The 16,455-nt window shown below is 38.3% G+C and overlaps 1 protein-coding gene and 1 long non-coding RNA gene across 4 annotated transcripts in view; one reads left to right on the top strand and one right to left on the bottom strand.

Moving 5' to 3' along the window:
* The window catches only part of lama4 (laminin, alpha 4), a 112,063-nt gene that overhangs the window by 76,437 nt on the left and 19,171 nt on the right, over positions 1-16,455 (top strand). For both annotated transcript variants that reach the window (XM_065263715.2, XM_065263714.2), the window contains exon 38: positions 16,185-16,322. In XM_065263715.2, the coding sequence (XP_065119787.1) occupies positions 16,185-16,322 (138 nt within the window). The remainder of the gene's footprint in view (positions 1-16,184; positions 16,323-16,455) is intronic.
* On the bottom strand, positions 9,474-13,783 carry LOC135745421 (uncharacterized). Of its 2 annotated transcripts, XR_010531234.1 has the most exons (4): positions 12,856-13,783; positions 12,729-12,788; positions 12,362-12,648; positions 9,474-12,279 (listed from the first exon to the last, which is right to left on the bottom strand). It is a non-coding gene; the product is annotated as an uncharacterized lncRNA (long non-coding RNA). The 2 variants fall into 2 exon arrangements; XR_010531233.2 differs by lacking the exon at positions 12,856-13,783 and having other exon boundaries at positions 12,729-12,836.

Here is a 16,455-nt window from a genome sequence, read left to right as displayed (position 1 = left end):
CATCTGCATATAAGTGAATTGAACTGTCATGACATATTAGCGGTAAATCATTAATAAAAATGGAAAATAAGAGAGGACCTAGGGATGAGCCTTGTGGAACACCTTTATCAATAATTTTGAAGCCTGACTGGCTACCTTGAAAAGTAACGCATTGACTTCTGTGATGAAGAAAAGAATTAAAGAATAATAAAGAGTCAGAAGAAAGACAAATAGCATATAATTTATCCAAGAGAAGATAATGATCAACCATATCAAATGCTTTAGTAAGATCAATAAATATGGCACCTGTAGGCATATTACTGTCAGCTGCTGACAGTATGTCGTTTGTGAATTTTAGAAGAGTTGAAGTGGTCGAAAAATGTGATCGAAAACCAGATTGATGAGGAGATAAGATATTTTGCTCATTAAGATATTTAGAGAGTTGATTAAAGATTAATTTTTCAAATATTTTTGATACACTATTGATTATTGAAATAGGTCTATAATTATTCATATCTGTGATATCACCTCCTTTATGAAGAGGAATTACCTTGGCACAGTTCCATGATCGAGGTATTTCACAAGATGCCAGTGATAAATTAAATATATCAGCCAATGGAAATGATAAAACATGAGAGGCGAGTTTAAAAAACCTGATCTCCAAACCATCTGGACCAGCACTGCATTTAGAGTTTATACCATCAATAACCTGCTGAACCTCAACTGGAGTGATAAAAAGTTTTAAAACAAAATAATCCACTGCACTTATTTTGGGTCATACAAGCATCAGAGTGAGGAGGAAAGGAAAAAGAACTGTCAACTGTAGAGAAGTGCTGACTAAAGGCCTCTGCAATTAATAAAGGTTCAATAAGTGTTTCATTGTTTACTCTAATATGTGAAATAAAGCTTTTTATAGGTTTGTTAGTAATGTTATTGATTCTCTTCCAGAAATGCTTTGGATTCTTAAAATCAGTTGATAAACAATCAGTATAATAATTTGCTTTAGCATTTCTAGTAGTAGTTTTACATTTATTCCTTAATTCTTTATAAGTATCCCAGTCTTCAGAATCATTTGATGTACGATAAGTTTTCCATGCCTTGTCTCTTCGTTTAAATAAGTTTATAAGATCTCCATTGATCCATGGTAAATGTCGACCCTTAACGTTGATTAATCTCCAAGGAGCATGTTTATCTATTATCTCAACAAGCTCAGTATAAAAATAATTCCATGCATCTTTTATTTATTTATTAAAGAAATAAATAAAATTAGTAGTAAATCGCCATCACCAGGCGATACGTCCTTGAAAATTAATGCGAAATTTCCCAGATTGTCAGCTAACTACGGCTCTTTGTAGTAAATGTCGCTCCATCTAAAAGCAGCTGATGCTGATTTACTATTAATCAAGGAACCGGCTTACTGACGAGACACACATGACAATCCCCCGATATATATCGCCCAGCCCTACGTGTACGTATGACTGAGTTTTTACACGACTCTGAAGAAATGGCTAAACACGAGTTTCCAATGGCTGATAAGCGTGTGGGGTGCTACGAGTTTGACAAGAAATTGCGCACGGTGTTTAGATGGTGCAGGATGCGTAAACAATACAATTCCGTAAGGGTTAAATAGTTTGACTCCCAAGGAAGTATGGCGGGGACCAACGAGCTGCCGTCACCACCCACATACTACAAACATTAAATATCAACCGGCACAGACCCCAGACACATTGATGCATCATGTCTCAAGATGCTGAAACTCCATGCCACACCATCAAAGACACACCCGATACCATGGAAGTTGCCCTTCCAACTGCCGAAGACACCCTGCCTATTAACAGCTGGCTGGATGAATTCTGGAGAGAGCTGGGGTATCACAACCTGACTTTCATCACAGGCGCTGGTTTTAAGTTAATAAAGACCATTGTTGCGTCAGTGCTGGGAAGTGTTGTCGGCTCAAAGTTGAAGCGTGAATGCTACGGTTGCGAAGTGAACCATCCTAGCCAAATACAACATGGCTGTCTGTATGAAGCCACAGCCTATTTCTTTGACTACAACTATGAGGATTTCACCAGAACATTGCTTAAACCAGAGTTTAAACACATCATCGTTCAAGCTCTGAACCAGATTGGACTGAAATCTCATCTCCTGAGGGTTTAAGGTGCTGTGGATGCTATTCTGTGTGAATTAAGGAGTGAACCTTTTATTGTGGCTAAGCTGAAAGAAATTACAGACGAACTTGTGGACGAGAGCTGTGAAAACTTGTCTTCAATTGGGTGGACTCCTGAAGTAAATCTGCTGACTACAGTTGATTTGACATCAGCTTTCAGATGGGGAACCTGTGTTTTACTGGTCTGATTAAAAATGTTAATAAACATAAACTGGTTAATCTCTTATGTACTGTGATATCTCTTGAAACTGACTCTGATTTGAAACCTTATGCTTGTGAAAGCACCAAATGTGTGACCAATCTCAAACAACAAATATCTGATGTGCAAAATATTGCTATGTCATGGAATACCATGGTCCAGATGTGTAGTAATGCCGAAGATCAACCTTGTATTTTTATTGAAAAAACTCTAGATTTGATGTATAAAAGTCATGATAATTTATACATATGCAATGTAATCACAATTTCTACATATGTAATTGATTTATGCAATGCTATGATTTTAAAGAATTCACAATTTAATTTGTATGAAGTTGTCGCAACAGCTGCTGAATATATGATCAATAAAAAGACCTGTTTCATGTATACATTTTTTAATGGTATTTAGACACCCTGTAATGGCTTATATATTCTTATATAAAAATTGTATTAAGAGACCCTATAATCTGTATTATCTTGCTGTATGAAAATAAAAAAGACTATCTACCTAACTCTCACGCGCATTACTTATTTGTGGTCTGATGAGACGACGTCATGTCAGCAGAACTCATGAACAAGGTTTATTACACACCCTCCAACCCAGCATCTTTAGGTGGTCAAAATCATTTAAAACAAGCTGTTTTAAAAGATTATGATGTACGGTTAAATGACAAGGAAGTTTCAGAATGGCTCTCCTCACAGGATGCCTACACATTACATAGACAGGCTCATCTTAAATACAAAAGAAACAGAGTGATTGTTTACAGGATAGACATGCAGTTTCAAGCTGATTTGGTCGATATGTCTGCATATTCCAAGGAAAATGACGACACAAAATTTTTAGTAAATATGCATGGACTCGCCTCTTAAAGAACAAAAATGGTATTGAGGTCGCTAAGACTTTTGAATCTATACTTGGGGAAGGCCGTGTACCTCAAAAAATACAGACGGATGAGGGGAAATAATTTTTTTAACAAACGTTTTCAAGTTGTTAAAAAATATAATATTCATCATTTTGCTGTCGCATCGGATTTAAAAGCTTCTGTAGTTGAAAGATTTAATCATAGTCTCAAAACCTTGATGTGCCGTTTTTTAACAGCCACAAACTCCAGGAGGTATATTCAGGGTGCGATTTGCCGGGGGGGATGCGTGGGATTTCCCCCTTTCTGGTCAATGTATAGCTGCCTCTGCTTAATTATTTTTATCCCCGGTGGGGATAAATTTATCCCCCCCTCAAAGGGATCAGTGCTACTACAATAGTGGCGAGACGGATCACAAAACTTATCACGGATCCGTGGTTTGATTAAAGTCAATTTTATTTTAAAATGTGCTACTTTGGCTGGCTTTGATATAGCTGCCATGCAGCCTCTCTGTATTCACCACTCTGCAGACTTGCTCAATGTCCCACCCACGGTGCTATCTGATTGGTTACACAACCGGTTACACTTCACGAGTAATAGCCTATCAACACTTGCGAGATGGTTGTGGAGCTGTGTGTCAAGACCAGACTCAAAACGATGGAAGGCAGCATATAGAGGGTTTTCACGGCGCGTCATCAGAGCGGTAGACGCCATATTGGAGGCACTCTGCATCACAACAGAGCATAGGCACTGAAGTATATCCCGAACGTCGTCAAGGAAAATGGTTAATTATTGCCGTGGTTGAGGTTGTACCAACAGGACAGATTGAGAAAAACATTTGGAATATTATCGACTTCCAAAAGTTATAAAAAACCAGGGAAAGGAATGCAAGAAATAATCAGAGGGGGCGCTTGTGGTTGGCAAAGCTCGGGAAAAATTGTAGTATTGTATTGTGAAGTCCATAAAGTATAAAACAATTATGCTTCTACTTGTTGTGCTTTATTTAAAGAGTATTTAATATGTACTTTTTACAAGTATACTTTTAGTGTTTGCACAAAATGTACTTAAACACAACTAAAATTTGTGCAGCAATGCCTTAATGCCAGTGTGCTTAATTGCTCATAACAAATTTTCTATTGAAATGATAATAATATTTTTAATAGTAAATGGTAAAAACAATTATTGCTTTTATTGTTTTACTGTGTGCTTATTTGACTGTAAAGCACTTTGGTAGGACACTGACTATTTTAAATTTGCTATATAAATAAAGCTGACATTGACATATGGGCTCGGCATGAAAACCAGGTAGTTGACTATATCGGAATATGCAACTGAAGGAAGAATCGGCGGGTCGTCACGGAAGAGGGAGCTAACTCGTAAGGATCTGCACCGCCTATAAATTGTAATTTCTCGAAATATCATGCTTTTTCTTGTGGTCCAAGTCCTTCCCTATATGCCTCTGCATCTTGGACGCGTTTTCTGTTGTGTAGACATGTTAACATTCACTGAAAGTATCCAAAGCGCACAATACTCCGTTGTACTCCGTTCAGTTCTTTACACCGAGTAAATGGTCACAATGGCCGCACATCCGGGTTACCGCCCAGACCGTGACGTCTGTGAAAACCCTCTATTCAGCAGCATATTATTCAGCATATTAATAAAGCAGGAATAAACATCACAATCTGATTATCTGTTTATGATGACAAGCAGAGTTATTGTCCCAGGCACACTAATAAGAATGGCCATTATTATTAAGGTAACGTTAATGGGGTCATGCGATGTACATTCTGCTGCGTTTATGTGTACTTTTAAAACATTATGCTACTTAAAGCATTAAAAAAGTGCATTTTGAAAAGGGTGTTTTCATTACCTATATCTGAAAACTTTGTAAGAACAACTTTCTACAACTCCGTTTTGACTTTAATCGAGATAAAGCGTGAACTTGACGAGAGATGCTGTCCGCAGCGAGGCGTTGCCAAGTCCTCTGCTTTTTTGAGTTTAGATTTGGGATACTGTTTAAACTGTTTCCACCATTTGTTTTTTTCTGCGGGTTAAAGATGAAAGGATTTTGTTCATTAGTTATTGGTATTTGGGCTGTGAATAGTCATTGGGATGCTTTTGGGCTAGTTTTGAATGTCCATTTGGGATGGTTCTGATACGCAAATCTGGCAACCCTGGCTGTGCGCTTGCACAGACGTTCGGTTCGGATTCTATAGAATGTACATGTAAACGAACATTTTAATCAGATTGCAATGTTTAGGGTGCATGTAAACTGTTTCGTCGTAACCTTCAATCGTATTAAATTCAGTCGGATTGACAAAATGTTGTGCATGTAAACGTAGCTAGTGAGGTTTGGGTTTGTTCCGATCAGAGCTCGTGAGCAGAGAGCACATTTCTGAATATAAGAAATATTTTAATTAGAAATATTTTTAAAAAATCAAATAAATGTAATATTATAATGGTTTTTGTTAGGTCTGACAATGATTACCAAATTTCTCTCTCTTATTGCTCCTCATACTGAAAACAGTCAAAAAATCGAACCAAAAATCTAATTGTTATGGACGGAAGTTAAAAGTAGTGGGTACAAAGTGACTCATGACGAAATATGGTGGGAACACGTACCCACCGTCACCGAAATTGACGCCTATGAAAACATCCCCCCTCTGTTTTTTTTTCACAAATCGCACCCTGGGTATATTGACGTATTACAAGATATCAGCGGGTCTACAACACCAGTTATCACAGGAGTATTAAGATGAGACCTGTGGATGTCAACAAAGATATTAAACATGTTGTGTTTGAAAATCTGTATGGACCTGCAGGCATGCTACGAGACAAACCTGTATGTTTTAAATACAAGATCGCTGATGTTGTTAGAATCTCCAAAGTTAGGGGATTGTTCGCGAAAGGTTATGAACAGAATTACACAGAAGAGTATTTTACAATTGCAGAGTGCATACCCCGGGATCCACCGGTCAACAAATTACAGGATTATGATAACGACGTTATTGATGGTCGCTTTTATGAACAAGAATTACAAAAAATATCTGTGTGTGAAAACAAAGCATTTAAAGTAGAGAAAATCTTAGACAAGAAGAAACGTGGCAAAAAACATTAGTTTTAGTGAAATGGCTCGGATGGGATAAATTTAATATAATATACAATATACAGAATCCTTCAAAAGGAGAAACCCACACAGAATAAAGAGAGTCCAATAAAAAACAGACATGGGTGAGGGCGGCATTTATGTCACTTTACCATGCAACGCATCTTCGGATGTGCACACCAACAATTCTATCTCAAATTATAGGACAAGGTTAGTCAATCCTATAAACCTGAGAGGTAAATGGGAGGTGGGGATTGTTGAAATTGAATATCATAGAACATGGTACACATTTAGCACCAAAGACACATTTTTTTTATTTAAATACAGATGCAGGGTCGTCCAATATTTTCAACGACAGTAAACGACACTTTATAAAAGCAGGATATCATATTATGAAAATGTTACATCGCTGATTAGTGAAATACACAAGGCTAAACGGAGTCATGGGCTATGATAACATCAGAAACAGGGTATTTTTAAAAGCAGCCCCGGTATTTTGTTAATGTTTAGCGGCAAGTTGGCTGTTAATTTAGGACTGAAACCAAATGTGCCTATAGGGATTAAGCTCCTGCTCCTTCTGAAACTGTCAAGGATGTTGTGACAAGAGCTCCATATCAAGCAGACATACATGGAGGTTTCTAGACACTGTACATCTACACGGACATTATCGAATATCAGTCAATAGGTGACGCATATGTGCCGCTCCTATGATGTGTACATATAACTGATGAAAACAACAACATCGTCAGTATTAGATACGACAAACCTCATTACGTACCTACAACCCAGATAGCAATTTTGTAGGTCTCTGCCAGATATAGCCCATAATCGGCCCAAACCTGGGCCAGAACAGGTTCTAACATTGGTACCAGTCCAGTTCTCAGCAATAGGTCAACCATATTAAAACCAGCATTTAACCAGAACTTCCAAAACTGAGCCATAACTCAGCCTAATCTTGCCCAAATTATATTAATAAATGAATCACACAAAAATTTACTTTCAAATTGTTTGCCTTTTTATTAATCAATAACACACAAGTCAATAACACTACGACATTGTATGTGTTAAAACTCTTCTAGTATAAACTGCCAGCAATAAACAAAAATACTAGTTTGTTCAAATACATTACTGGCATGAATCTAACACCAACAACTTAAATTACAAAGCAATTTCATCCATAGTAAACAAACAAAATTTTAGAACAAACTGATAATAAAAAAACCTTTGTGACAGTTACATTGATGTGTGAAATGTAGTTTGCCCAAATTACCAGCTATACACAAAGTTTTCATTGAAATAAATATATTAGCATGAATTGAAATTTAAATGAATTACCATGGGTAAAAGTTTAAATCAAAAATGAACTTAAAAGTTAGTTAACTTAATTAGAAACTTCATGTGTATGTGAAACCAACTCCACAGCCAGCTTCACGCAAAGATACAAGTTCCAGTTAAAGTATTAGCATGAATCTAACTTGGATAATTTCCAATAAAACGAAAAAATAAAACAATACAATTAATAAAAATGAAAAAGAAAAAAAATCCAACACTAATAATAATCTGTGTGTATGGGGTAACACTTCTTGGCCTGGCAGAAGGGTTACAGACTTGTAAAATCAACATATCTGATTTTCTCACCTTCAGAGGCTTTAAGATAGAGCTTGTACGCGTTAGTGCGACCTCCAAATAAGTGGAGGTGGGTGTGTAAGTGGCCATAAAGGCGATTACGTCAGGGTCAGGCTGCTTAGCAGCGTTCCATTCACACTCCCACATCACCTCAACATTCAACCCATACGCCTTCTCCAAAACCTCAATTTTGGCCTCATGCTGCCTTCTGTGCACACCGTGCATCAATTTTGTCACAGGATGAATGTAAAATTCATTAAATTTGCATGAACGTAAATGCCACAAACAACCTAATAACTCCAGAATATACATGTCTTATATACTGTCTTCCCTATACTGTCTTCCCTTTTGGAAATGACCATCCACTCGATACCTACCGAATGACATTTCACCACGATTTAATTAATGCTGGACATCGACGGCGGGCGAATGACTGACATATTCAAGCCATTCAATGGATGCGCTTGAATATGCTTTTTTTAGTCAGGTAGGCATCGTTGTGCGTCATTGCTAATGTGTCTCTCTGCAGATAATGGGTGTTGTACACTGCCATGCAGCACGATGCCAGAGTTGTGTATCTGAAGGGGTCAAGTGCAGTACATTGTATAAACTCATCACAATATTTCATGCACACCTCTCTCAACAAAACAACATCGTTCCTCCCGTACAGCGGCAGCTCTTTTTTAAAGTCAAATACTTCACACTCTACGGACTTGTGCCATTCGTCAAACTGTTCCCTTTCCTTCTCTGTACATTTTTTTGTCTGGATATGGACCTATGTAGTTTTCATTCTCCACCCGGTTAAAGTGATGTGGAAAATAGCCCTTCTCTGCACAGGTCAGATTCATGGCAGATGCTGTCTTGGCTAAAGGCATTGGAAGAAATGAGAAGCTATCGAGAAATCTTTGCTTGAAACTTTCGTAGGGTGACCATACGTGCCATTCTTCCCGGACGCATCCCGTCCAGGATTTCGGTGCGTCTTCCGGAAGTCGTATTTGTTGACCGCATACGCCATTCAGTTAAAAACATAAGATAACAATCATAGTTTCATTCATACCTTAAAATGTAACGGTTGCTTTTCTGTAATAATAATAATAATCCTCTATGACGTATGTCGACATAGTTTCATTCTAGGGCTGTGCAAAAAATCGACTGCGATTATCATGCGCGTGTCATCAGTAAAGCCGGTTCGGTGATTAGTATTAAATCGCCATCAGCTGCTTTCAGATGGAGCGGCATTTATTAAACAGACCCGTAGTTCACCGAGAAGCTAGGCAAAATCGGGTTCATAATCGAGGAAAATCGATTCCGATTTTCTATGCGATTTTGCCTAGCTTCTCGGTGAACTACGGGTCTGTGTAATAAATGCTGCTCCATCTGAAAGCAGCTGATGGCAATTTACTTCTAATCACGGAACCGGCTTTACTGATGACACGCGCATGATAATCGCAGTCGATTTTTTGCACAGCCCTATTTCATTCATACCTTAAAATGTAACGGTTGCTTTTCTGTAATAATAATAATAATCCTCTATGACGTATGTCGACAAATATGACGTCCGGAAGACGAACACAAAATCCTGGACGGGATGCGTCCGGGTAGAATGGCACGTATGGTCACCCTAACTTTCTTCAAACATTAATATCAAACGAGAGCCTTGCATCGTGATTTTAATAGTGAGCCCTTCTTTTGTGAAATATTCCAAAAGTATAAAATTGTCAAAGCCAGAAGCATTGTGGGCTATCCACATGTAATTGGTATACCTAGGTTGTCTGAATCTTTGCACGAGCTGTGCGACACAGTCGGTGCCCTCTGCTGTAAAATCTTCACCCGGAAAAGTTATGGCACATACAAAATTTGCAACATCCTTCCCACCCTTGTAACACGTCTCAAAATCATAGAAGATCGATTTCTCGCTGGGTGTCTCGAGCCTTATGGGCTGAATAAAACACTGGTGAGCCCCATCGGGTATCAAATCCATGCCGCAATGCACACACGTGTCTGCTGGACATTTGTGCGGTTTGGTGGCAGAACCTCTGACGTCATAGCGTAGATTACATCTTGGGCAGTTTTTGTTTACGTCACACTGGGCAAACTGTTGACCCAGTGGAGGCTTTTTATGCATGTCATAACAATATTTTGATTTGCAGTACCTCAAATAATCACCACAGTGTATCGTCTGAACAGGGTGCTTGTAGCAGTCACAGGCGTATTTGCATCTGTGAAATCTCTTATCAGAAAAGCAAGCGTAACAATAGTCGCAGACGATGCGACATCCAATAAACCAGTGGTTCTCAGCGTTATTCCTGGAGGCCCACAGCTCTGCACATTCTGTATGTCTCCCTTATTTAACACACCTGATTTAAATCATCAGCTCATTAGCAGAGATCTCCATGATCTGAACTGAGGCCGGCAGATAAGAGAAACATACAAAATGTGCAGATCAGTAGGCCTCCAGGAACGCAGTTAAGAAACACTGCAATAAACCCCTCAAATATTTTATCAAGAAATAATGACTATCCGACAGATAGAGAAACACCATCTTGTAGTGGGGCTTATCTTTTGTCATGTATTTTTCCAATGCACCTGTGCTTGATCTGTGGAAAACTAAAATTTTGATGTTTAGCAACCTCTCAAACAATGCCACGTCATTAAACCGTATCATGTCTTGGTTAGAAAATCCAGCTGCATTTTGCATGGCAGCAGCTATGGGCACTTATTCAGTGTCTGTTTTTTGGGGATTCAGGAAGTGTGCAAGACAAATGAAGCATAGCTTATCAGACATATTAGTAGGGCAAAAAAAAATCATTCTATTTCTTTTTATAACCTCATTGTGTGCTAGATCAAGGAATTTTTTCCTTCTGACCATAGAGACTTTTAACATTAGATAGATTGCGTTGCTTTGCATGATGTATCTGATTTGTGAACACGGAGACGCTGTAATTGTTGGCTGGTGTAAGCAGAGCGTTGACGTCAGATGTTAAACTTTCTCCTCTTAATAATAAATGTATAAATCCTCCATCTACGGCCATAATTCTAGAAAGTGAGACTATTTCATTTAGAACACCATCCTAAAATACAACGTACGAGGCCATATCTGTAGAAGATATTGACCTCGGATTTATATTCCTGTGTATTTCCAGACTCTTAAATCTTGTAAGAGGAACAATGATATAGCCATTAAATTCACCCCCGTCTCTCACAAGCCTCTCAACATCGTCGGGGGTTTCAGAATTGTGATGCGGTTCGTCCGACCCCTCACCAACCTGGTGAACATTCAAATTCTCATTTGACCCATCGAGAACCTGATGGCCGTAAAATGAACACCCGGAACCTCTGGATCAATCTAATTATTGATAAAACCACTGTCTGAAGTCCCAGGTTCAATCTGATTATTGATAAAACCAGTTTCTGGGAGCTTAAAAACTTGATGCGTATTTAAAGTATCCTGATCTAAGGCCATGCTCGGCTCTGGCTGGACATGTGACAGGGAATGCACCATATTTATTTAATCTGCGAAACCATCTGTAATAGCGTGATCTATATTCATAGACTGTTTATACGGGCCAAAATCAACCCACAAGACAATCAATTCTGTAAACACAATAAAACCAAACCAAAAATATAACGAGTATAAGAAACATCAACAAGATATCAAAAAACAAACAAAATAAATAAAACAATGAAAAGCCCTACCCCAAAATATAACGAGTATAAAAACCAGATTATATAAACAATGAAAAATAAACCAACAGCAACAGGTATTGACAACACAAACGCTATAAGTTTAAAACATCAGCAAAACAAATGATAATTTGTCACTTACCAAAACCCTTTTTTAGCAGAGTGACAATTTCTGTGTTTAACTCAAACAAGGATCTTCGTTCTGTATCCAGGTTTGAAAACCCCGCGGCAACAAATTGTTGTTAATTGTACATAAGCATCCCAGACATACTCCAGAAAGTCTTTGATCTCTATTAGAGTCACTTCATTTTCAGTGTTGTCTGGGACTTGTTCATCAGACGCAAGTTTGTTTCTGTAGGTCTGCTGGTTAGATGGCAATGCCTCAGGGTCCTGTTCGGAAGACGTGGAACTTCGGTCCTCAAGGTTCAGTGGCAAGACCGATGGGGTCAATTCTGTATCCTCAGAATCACTGTCTTTTCGATTTAGGGGTACCACCGCGAGAGCCTGTTCGGAAAACACAGGTGATTCTTGGACATTCAGGGTCGCTGTTGCCGGTGTTGGTGATGGGGGAGGTAGATCAAAATCGCAAGCGTCCCACGCATTAAGCAGATCCACATCCCACTCTGCAAAACTTACAGCGTTATCGCTTGTGTCCAATACTACAAACAGATAAAACAGGTTATTAGAAAAATATTAAAAACATTTTTTAATTAAACCTCTTCTAATCCAGTATAAACGTACCATGGAGAGATGTTCTAACGTCAGTCCCTAAAGATGATGCCTCATCGATCGCATTGTCGCTAGCATTCAAAACTGTAAAAAGATAAACATGTTGTTATTAGAAAATATATTAAAATAAAACATTCTGTTTAAAGACCATTTCTAATGGAGGCTAAATATGCCTTGTAAAGGTGTATTGTGAACCCGTGGGGCCTGAACCATGGCCTGTTTGGATCGCTGTCTTTTGTGTCCTCCGAGACCCCACCGCGTTTTGTGAGGTATGTTATCCACCAGGATGGACAAATCCGCTGCAATACCAGAGATAAAATTTTTAGTTTTTAAATAATTAACTTTGTTGAAGCGCAACCGTAAAAACACATTTACGTACAGAGTGGTTTGCGAACTCCAGCTCTACCAACGTTGTGTCGAGCAGACGTGGTACGGATCCCTGTGAAAGATAGAGAGGGTGGAGCGTAAGCCATATGGCATCAGAGACACACACACACAGATCTTACCCCTCTAATTTTTTCTGAGACCCCTGATGTAGTGGGTATGCTGTCCAGAAGGTTAGACAAATGCGCTGCAAGACAAAGATCATTTTTAGTATTTTTGAAAACAGACAAAATGTTGGAACGAAAAATGTAAAACACAAATACGCGCTGAGTGTCTGACGACCTGCAACTCCCCATACGATGTCTCGGTCAGATGATCTGATGTTGCGACCCACTGTGAAAATAGAGGGTGGTCGTAAAACATACTGTAGCCAACACATACACACACACACAACTTACAGTTCTCATCATTAACTGGGGGGTCCTCAATCCTGAAGGAATTAGAAAATGTTATAGATGTATTTTTTATGCGAGCGCATCATTTAAAAATTATATGTAGAAAACGTTAAAACATACCTGATAACCTATTTAAATCACACATTTCTCCTGCAACATCAGCAAAGTCTGGATCGTTCAGGGCACCTAAAACAGTACCATATGATATGTTATCCGAGCCTTTGCGATACATTTGTAATACACAACACATTTAAAAAACAAAAACAGAATCTTAAACACACTCATCGCTAAGATATGTAGCCATTTCGCTTCTAGACTTTTTAACGTAGACTTTCTTGCTCAAAGTTCCAAACACAAATTTTCAGGTGTGCTAAATACAATCTTAGTGGGCCTTACTTTATACGAGGTTGGTACATAGGGGTGTCTGTTAAAGACGAGAGATCTGGTTTGTATCAACTGATAACACAAAGTTTGTAAACAACGGAGCATCCCCAAATTATGGTTCTGTATGCACCCTACCGCACGTTTGCGGTTCTTAAAAATACGACCCCTGTCGCTATTTAAAAACAACCCATAAATTTAAAAATAGTTATGGTATAGACTTTTAAAAACCCATGGTTAAAATAATTTCTTTATGCATTATAGTCTTATGCATATTAGGGACATAGTCATTTTGTTCGTCCACAGGACCAAAATAAGTTTATTCAAAGCACAGTCACTCATGTGATATCAGATGTAAATTTACCCCCGACACATCTAAATGTCTTATTCTTGATTGTCTATAAAAAAACTTTTGATGTTACAGATACAACTTAAGAGTGCATAAAAAACGCATGGACCATTCTATGACTTCAGAGACGCGCATAAAAACATGCGGGTAATTCACCTCAAAGCATGTCTCTGGATATGTTTTAACTACGATCGATGTAATAAAACCACCTGACACAATGTCAGAGAGGCGAGAATCACAATTAATTTCATTCATTAGGGACAAAAACAGACAACATCTTGTAAACATTCCATCCCGCTGTGAGACGCGCAGGGGTAAGGGTGGGGTGAATTCTCACGCGCAGGACAGGAGGATAATAACCAGGGTGCGATTTGTGAAAAAACAGAGGGGGGATGTTTCATGGGTGTCGATTTCGGTGACAGTGGGTACGCGTACCCACCATATTTCGTCATGAGTCATTTTGTACCCAACTGTTTTAACTTCCGTCCATAATAATTTGACTTTTGGTTCGATTTTTTGGACTGTTTCCAGTGGATATGAGAAGCAATATGAGAGAGAAATTTGGTAATCATTGGCCGACCTAACAAAAATCCATTATTATATTAATTATATATATATATATATATATATATATATAATTAAAATATTTCTAATTTTCAGAAATGCGCTCTCCGCTCACGAGCTCTGATCGGAACAAACCCGAACCTCACTGTCTGCCTAAATGCGCAGAAACATCAAAATATTACCAGCTTTTTGAAATGGTTTTAAAACTAAACATTTACACTATTTTAGCACAAATTATGAGCTTATTGACGATTTTTTATAATTCTTGACAAAATTAGAATATAGTAAAAGTTGGGGTTTTTTGGAAAAAGTTTTAGGTGGGCCTGTTGAAAAGTGGGGCCGTGTCTGAGCTACAGGGCATCGTCTTTCAAAACATAACCTGCGCGAAAGAGAAAAAAATGAATGCGTCTCTGTCCACAGCACATTTTCAAAACATTTTAATTCATAAATATAAATCATAAGAACATGAACTATATCACTGCATTTGCAGGAATTGTACAAAAAAATTCTTATTAACTCATGAAGCAGCCTAACGCAATATTTTTACTCTAATAGCTTATCTTTCCCCACACATATGAACTGTGATCATGCACAACAAAAGAATTAAATCTTGAATGGCAAAACTATATGGCACAACGTAGTGTCAACTTTAACATAAATATGAACAATGGATTGATTGCAAAGTTAAACCATTACAGTAGAAACAGCTTTACTGCTGCTTTTAAAGTAATAACGTTAATTTTACACCGCGATGCTGAGCTTCAGTGAAATGATAGAAGAGACAGATGCATTAACTGGATGCGCCCACGCCTCATTGGCGTTTATCATACGTGTTACTTCGGCCATTCTCCGTGGTGTGACTGGGACACCAACTCTGCTTGTCATCATAAACAGATAATCATATTGTGATGTTCATTCTCGCTTTCTTAATATGTTGAATAATATGCTGCTGAATATGCTGCCTCCGTTTCGACACACAGCTCCACAACCATCTCGCATGTGTTGATAGGCTATTACTCGTGAGGTGTAACCGGGTGTGTAACCAATCAGATAGCGCCATGGGCGGGACATTGAGCAAGTATGCAGAGTGGTGAATAAAGAGAGGCTGCACAGATAAGTTTTCCGTGATAAGTTTTGTGATCCGTCTTGCCACTAGTGTAGTAGCAACGATCACTTTGAGGGGGTGATAAATGTAATTGAGCAGAGGCAGGGATACATTGACCAGAAAGGGGGAAACCCACGCACCCCACTCCCCCCCGGCAAATCGCACCCTGATAATAACTACTCATCCCCTTTTATAAAGGTAATTCGGATGGGAATTTTTACGCTGGTGGTCAGAGAAAAACACAGACATTCTGGATTCAAACAGCAAATAAAAATCACTGACTACCCCCTGTAAATGATGAAAATGGTTTACGTCCCCACGGCTTTAATACAATGTCTTTGCATTTTAATGCATAATGGTAATTGAAATTAATACTATAGTTCAATTTTTTTTATCGTATGTTTGACACGGAGATGACACGCTGCTCTTCTAATTACAACAGACCTTAAACGTCTATCTGTCTTTAAAAGCTTTTTTCAAAGTGTGTTTAATGGCTAATTATGTTGCTAATTTAGCCAAGACATTTGCATTGACACTTTTTGATTTAATAAAATAATTTTAATGTAATGACAATAGAAAGTAAATTGCATAATAAATTTCAGATATTCGGCTATGATTAGTACTTACAGAAATCCTGTGGTGGTTTTCTATTTGCAGATGTCCCATAAGGCATATTTCACAGGTGAGGGATACCTGGGCTCCACAGCTAAAATCTCACCATTCCAGTCTTTTGAGGGAGGACTAAACTTCAGAACACTACAGCCCAATGGACTCCTCTTCCACCACAAAGAAGAGGTACAGTTTTTATTATTATTATTATTATTGTTATTATCTATTTTGCCTAGTTGTTGTCAGGAATTGGTTGGACAGAACCCAGGGGCAGACAACAGATGAACACAAAACACTTATTAAACAAAAACTGTAAAAC

This window comes from Paramisgurnus dabryanus, chromosome 12, assembly GCF_030506205.2.
Source record: "Paramisgurnus dabryanus chromosome 12, PD_genome_1.1, whole genome shotgun sequence".
Lineage (NCBI taxonomy): Eukaryota > Metazoa > Chordata > Actinopteri > Cypriniformes > Cobitidae > Paramisgurnus > Paramisgurnus dabryanus.
The sequence above is the reverse complement of the archived record's forward strand: the minus strand, read 5'-3'. Positions and strand labels throughout refer to the sequence as shown.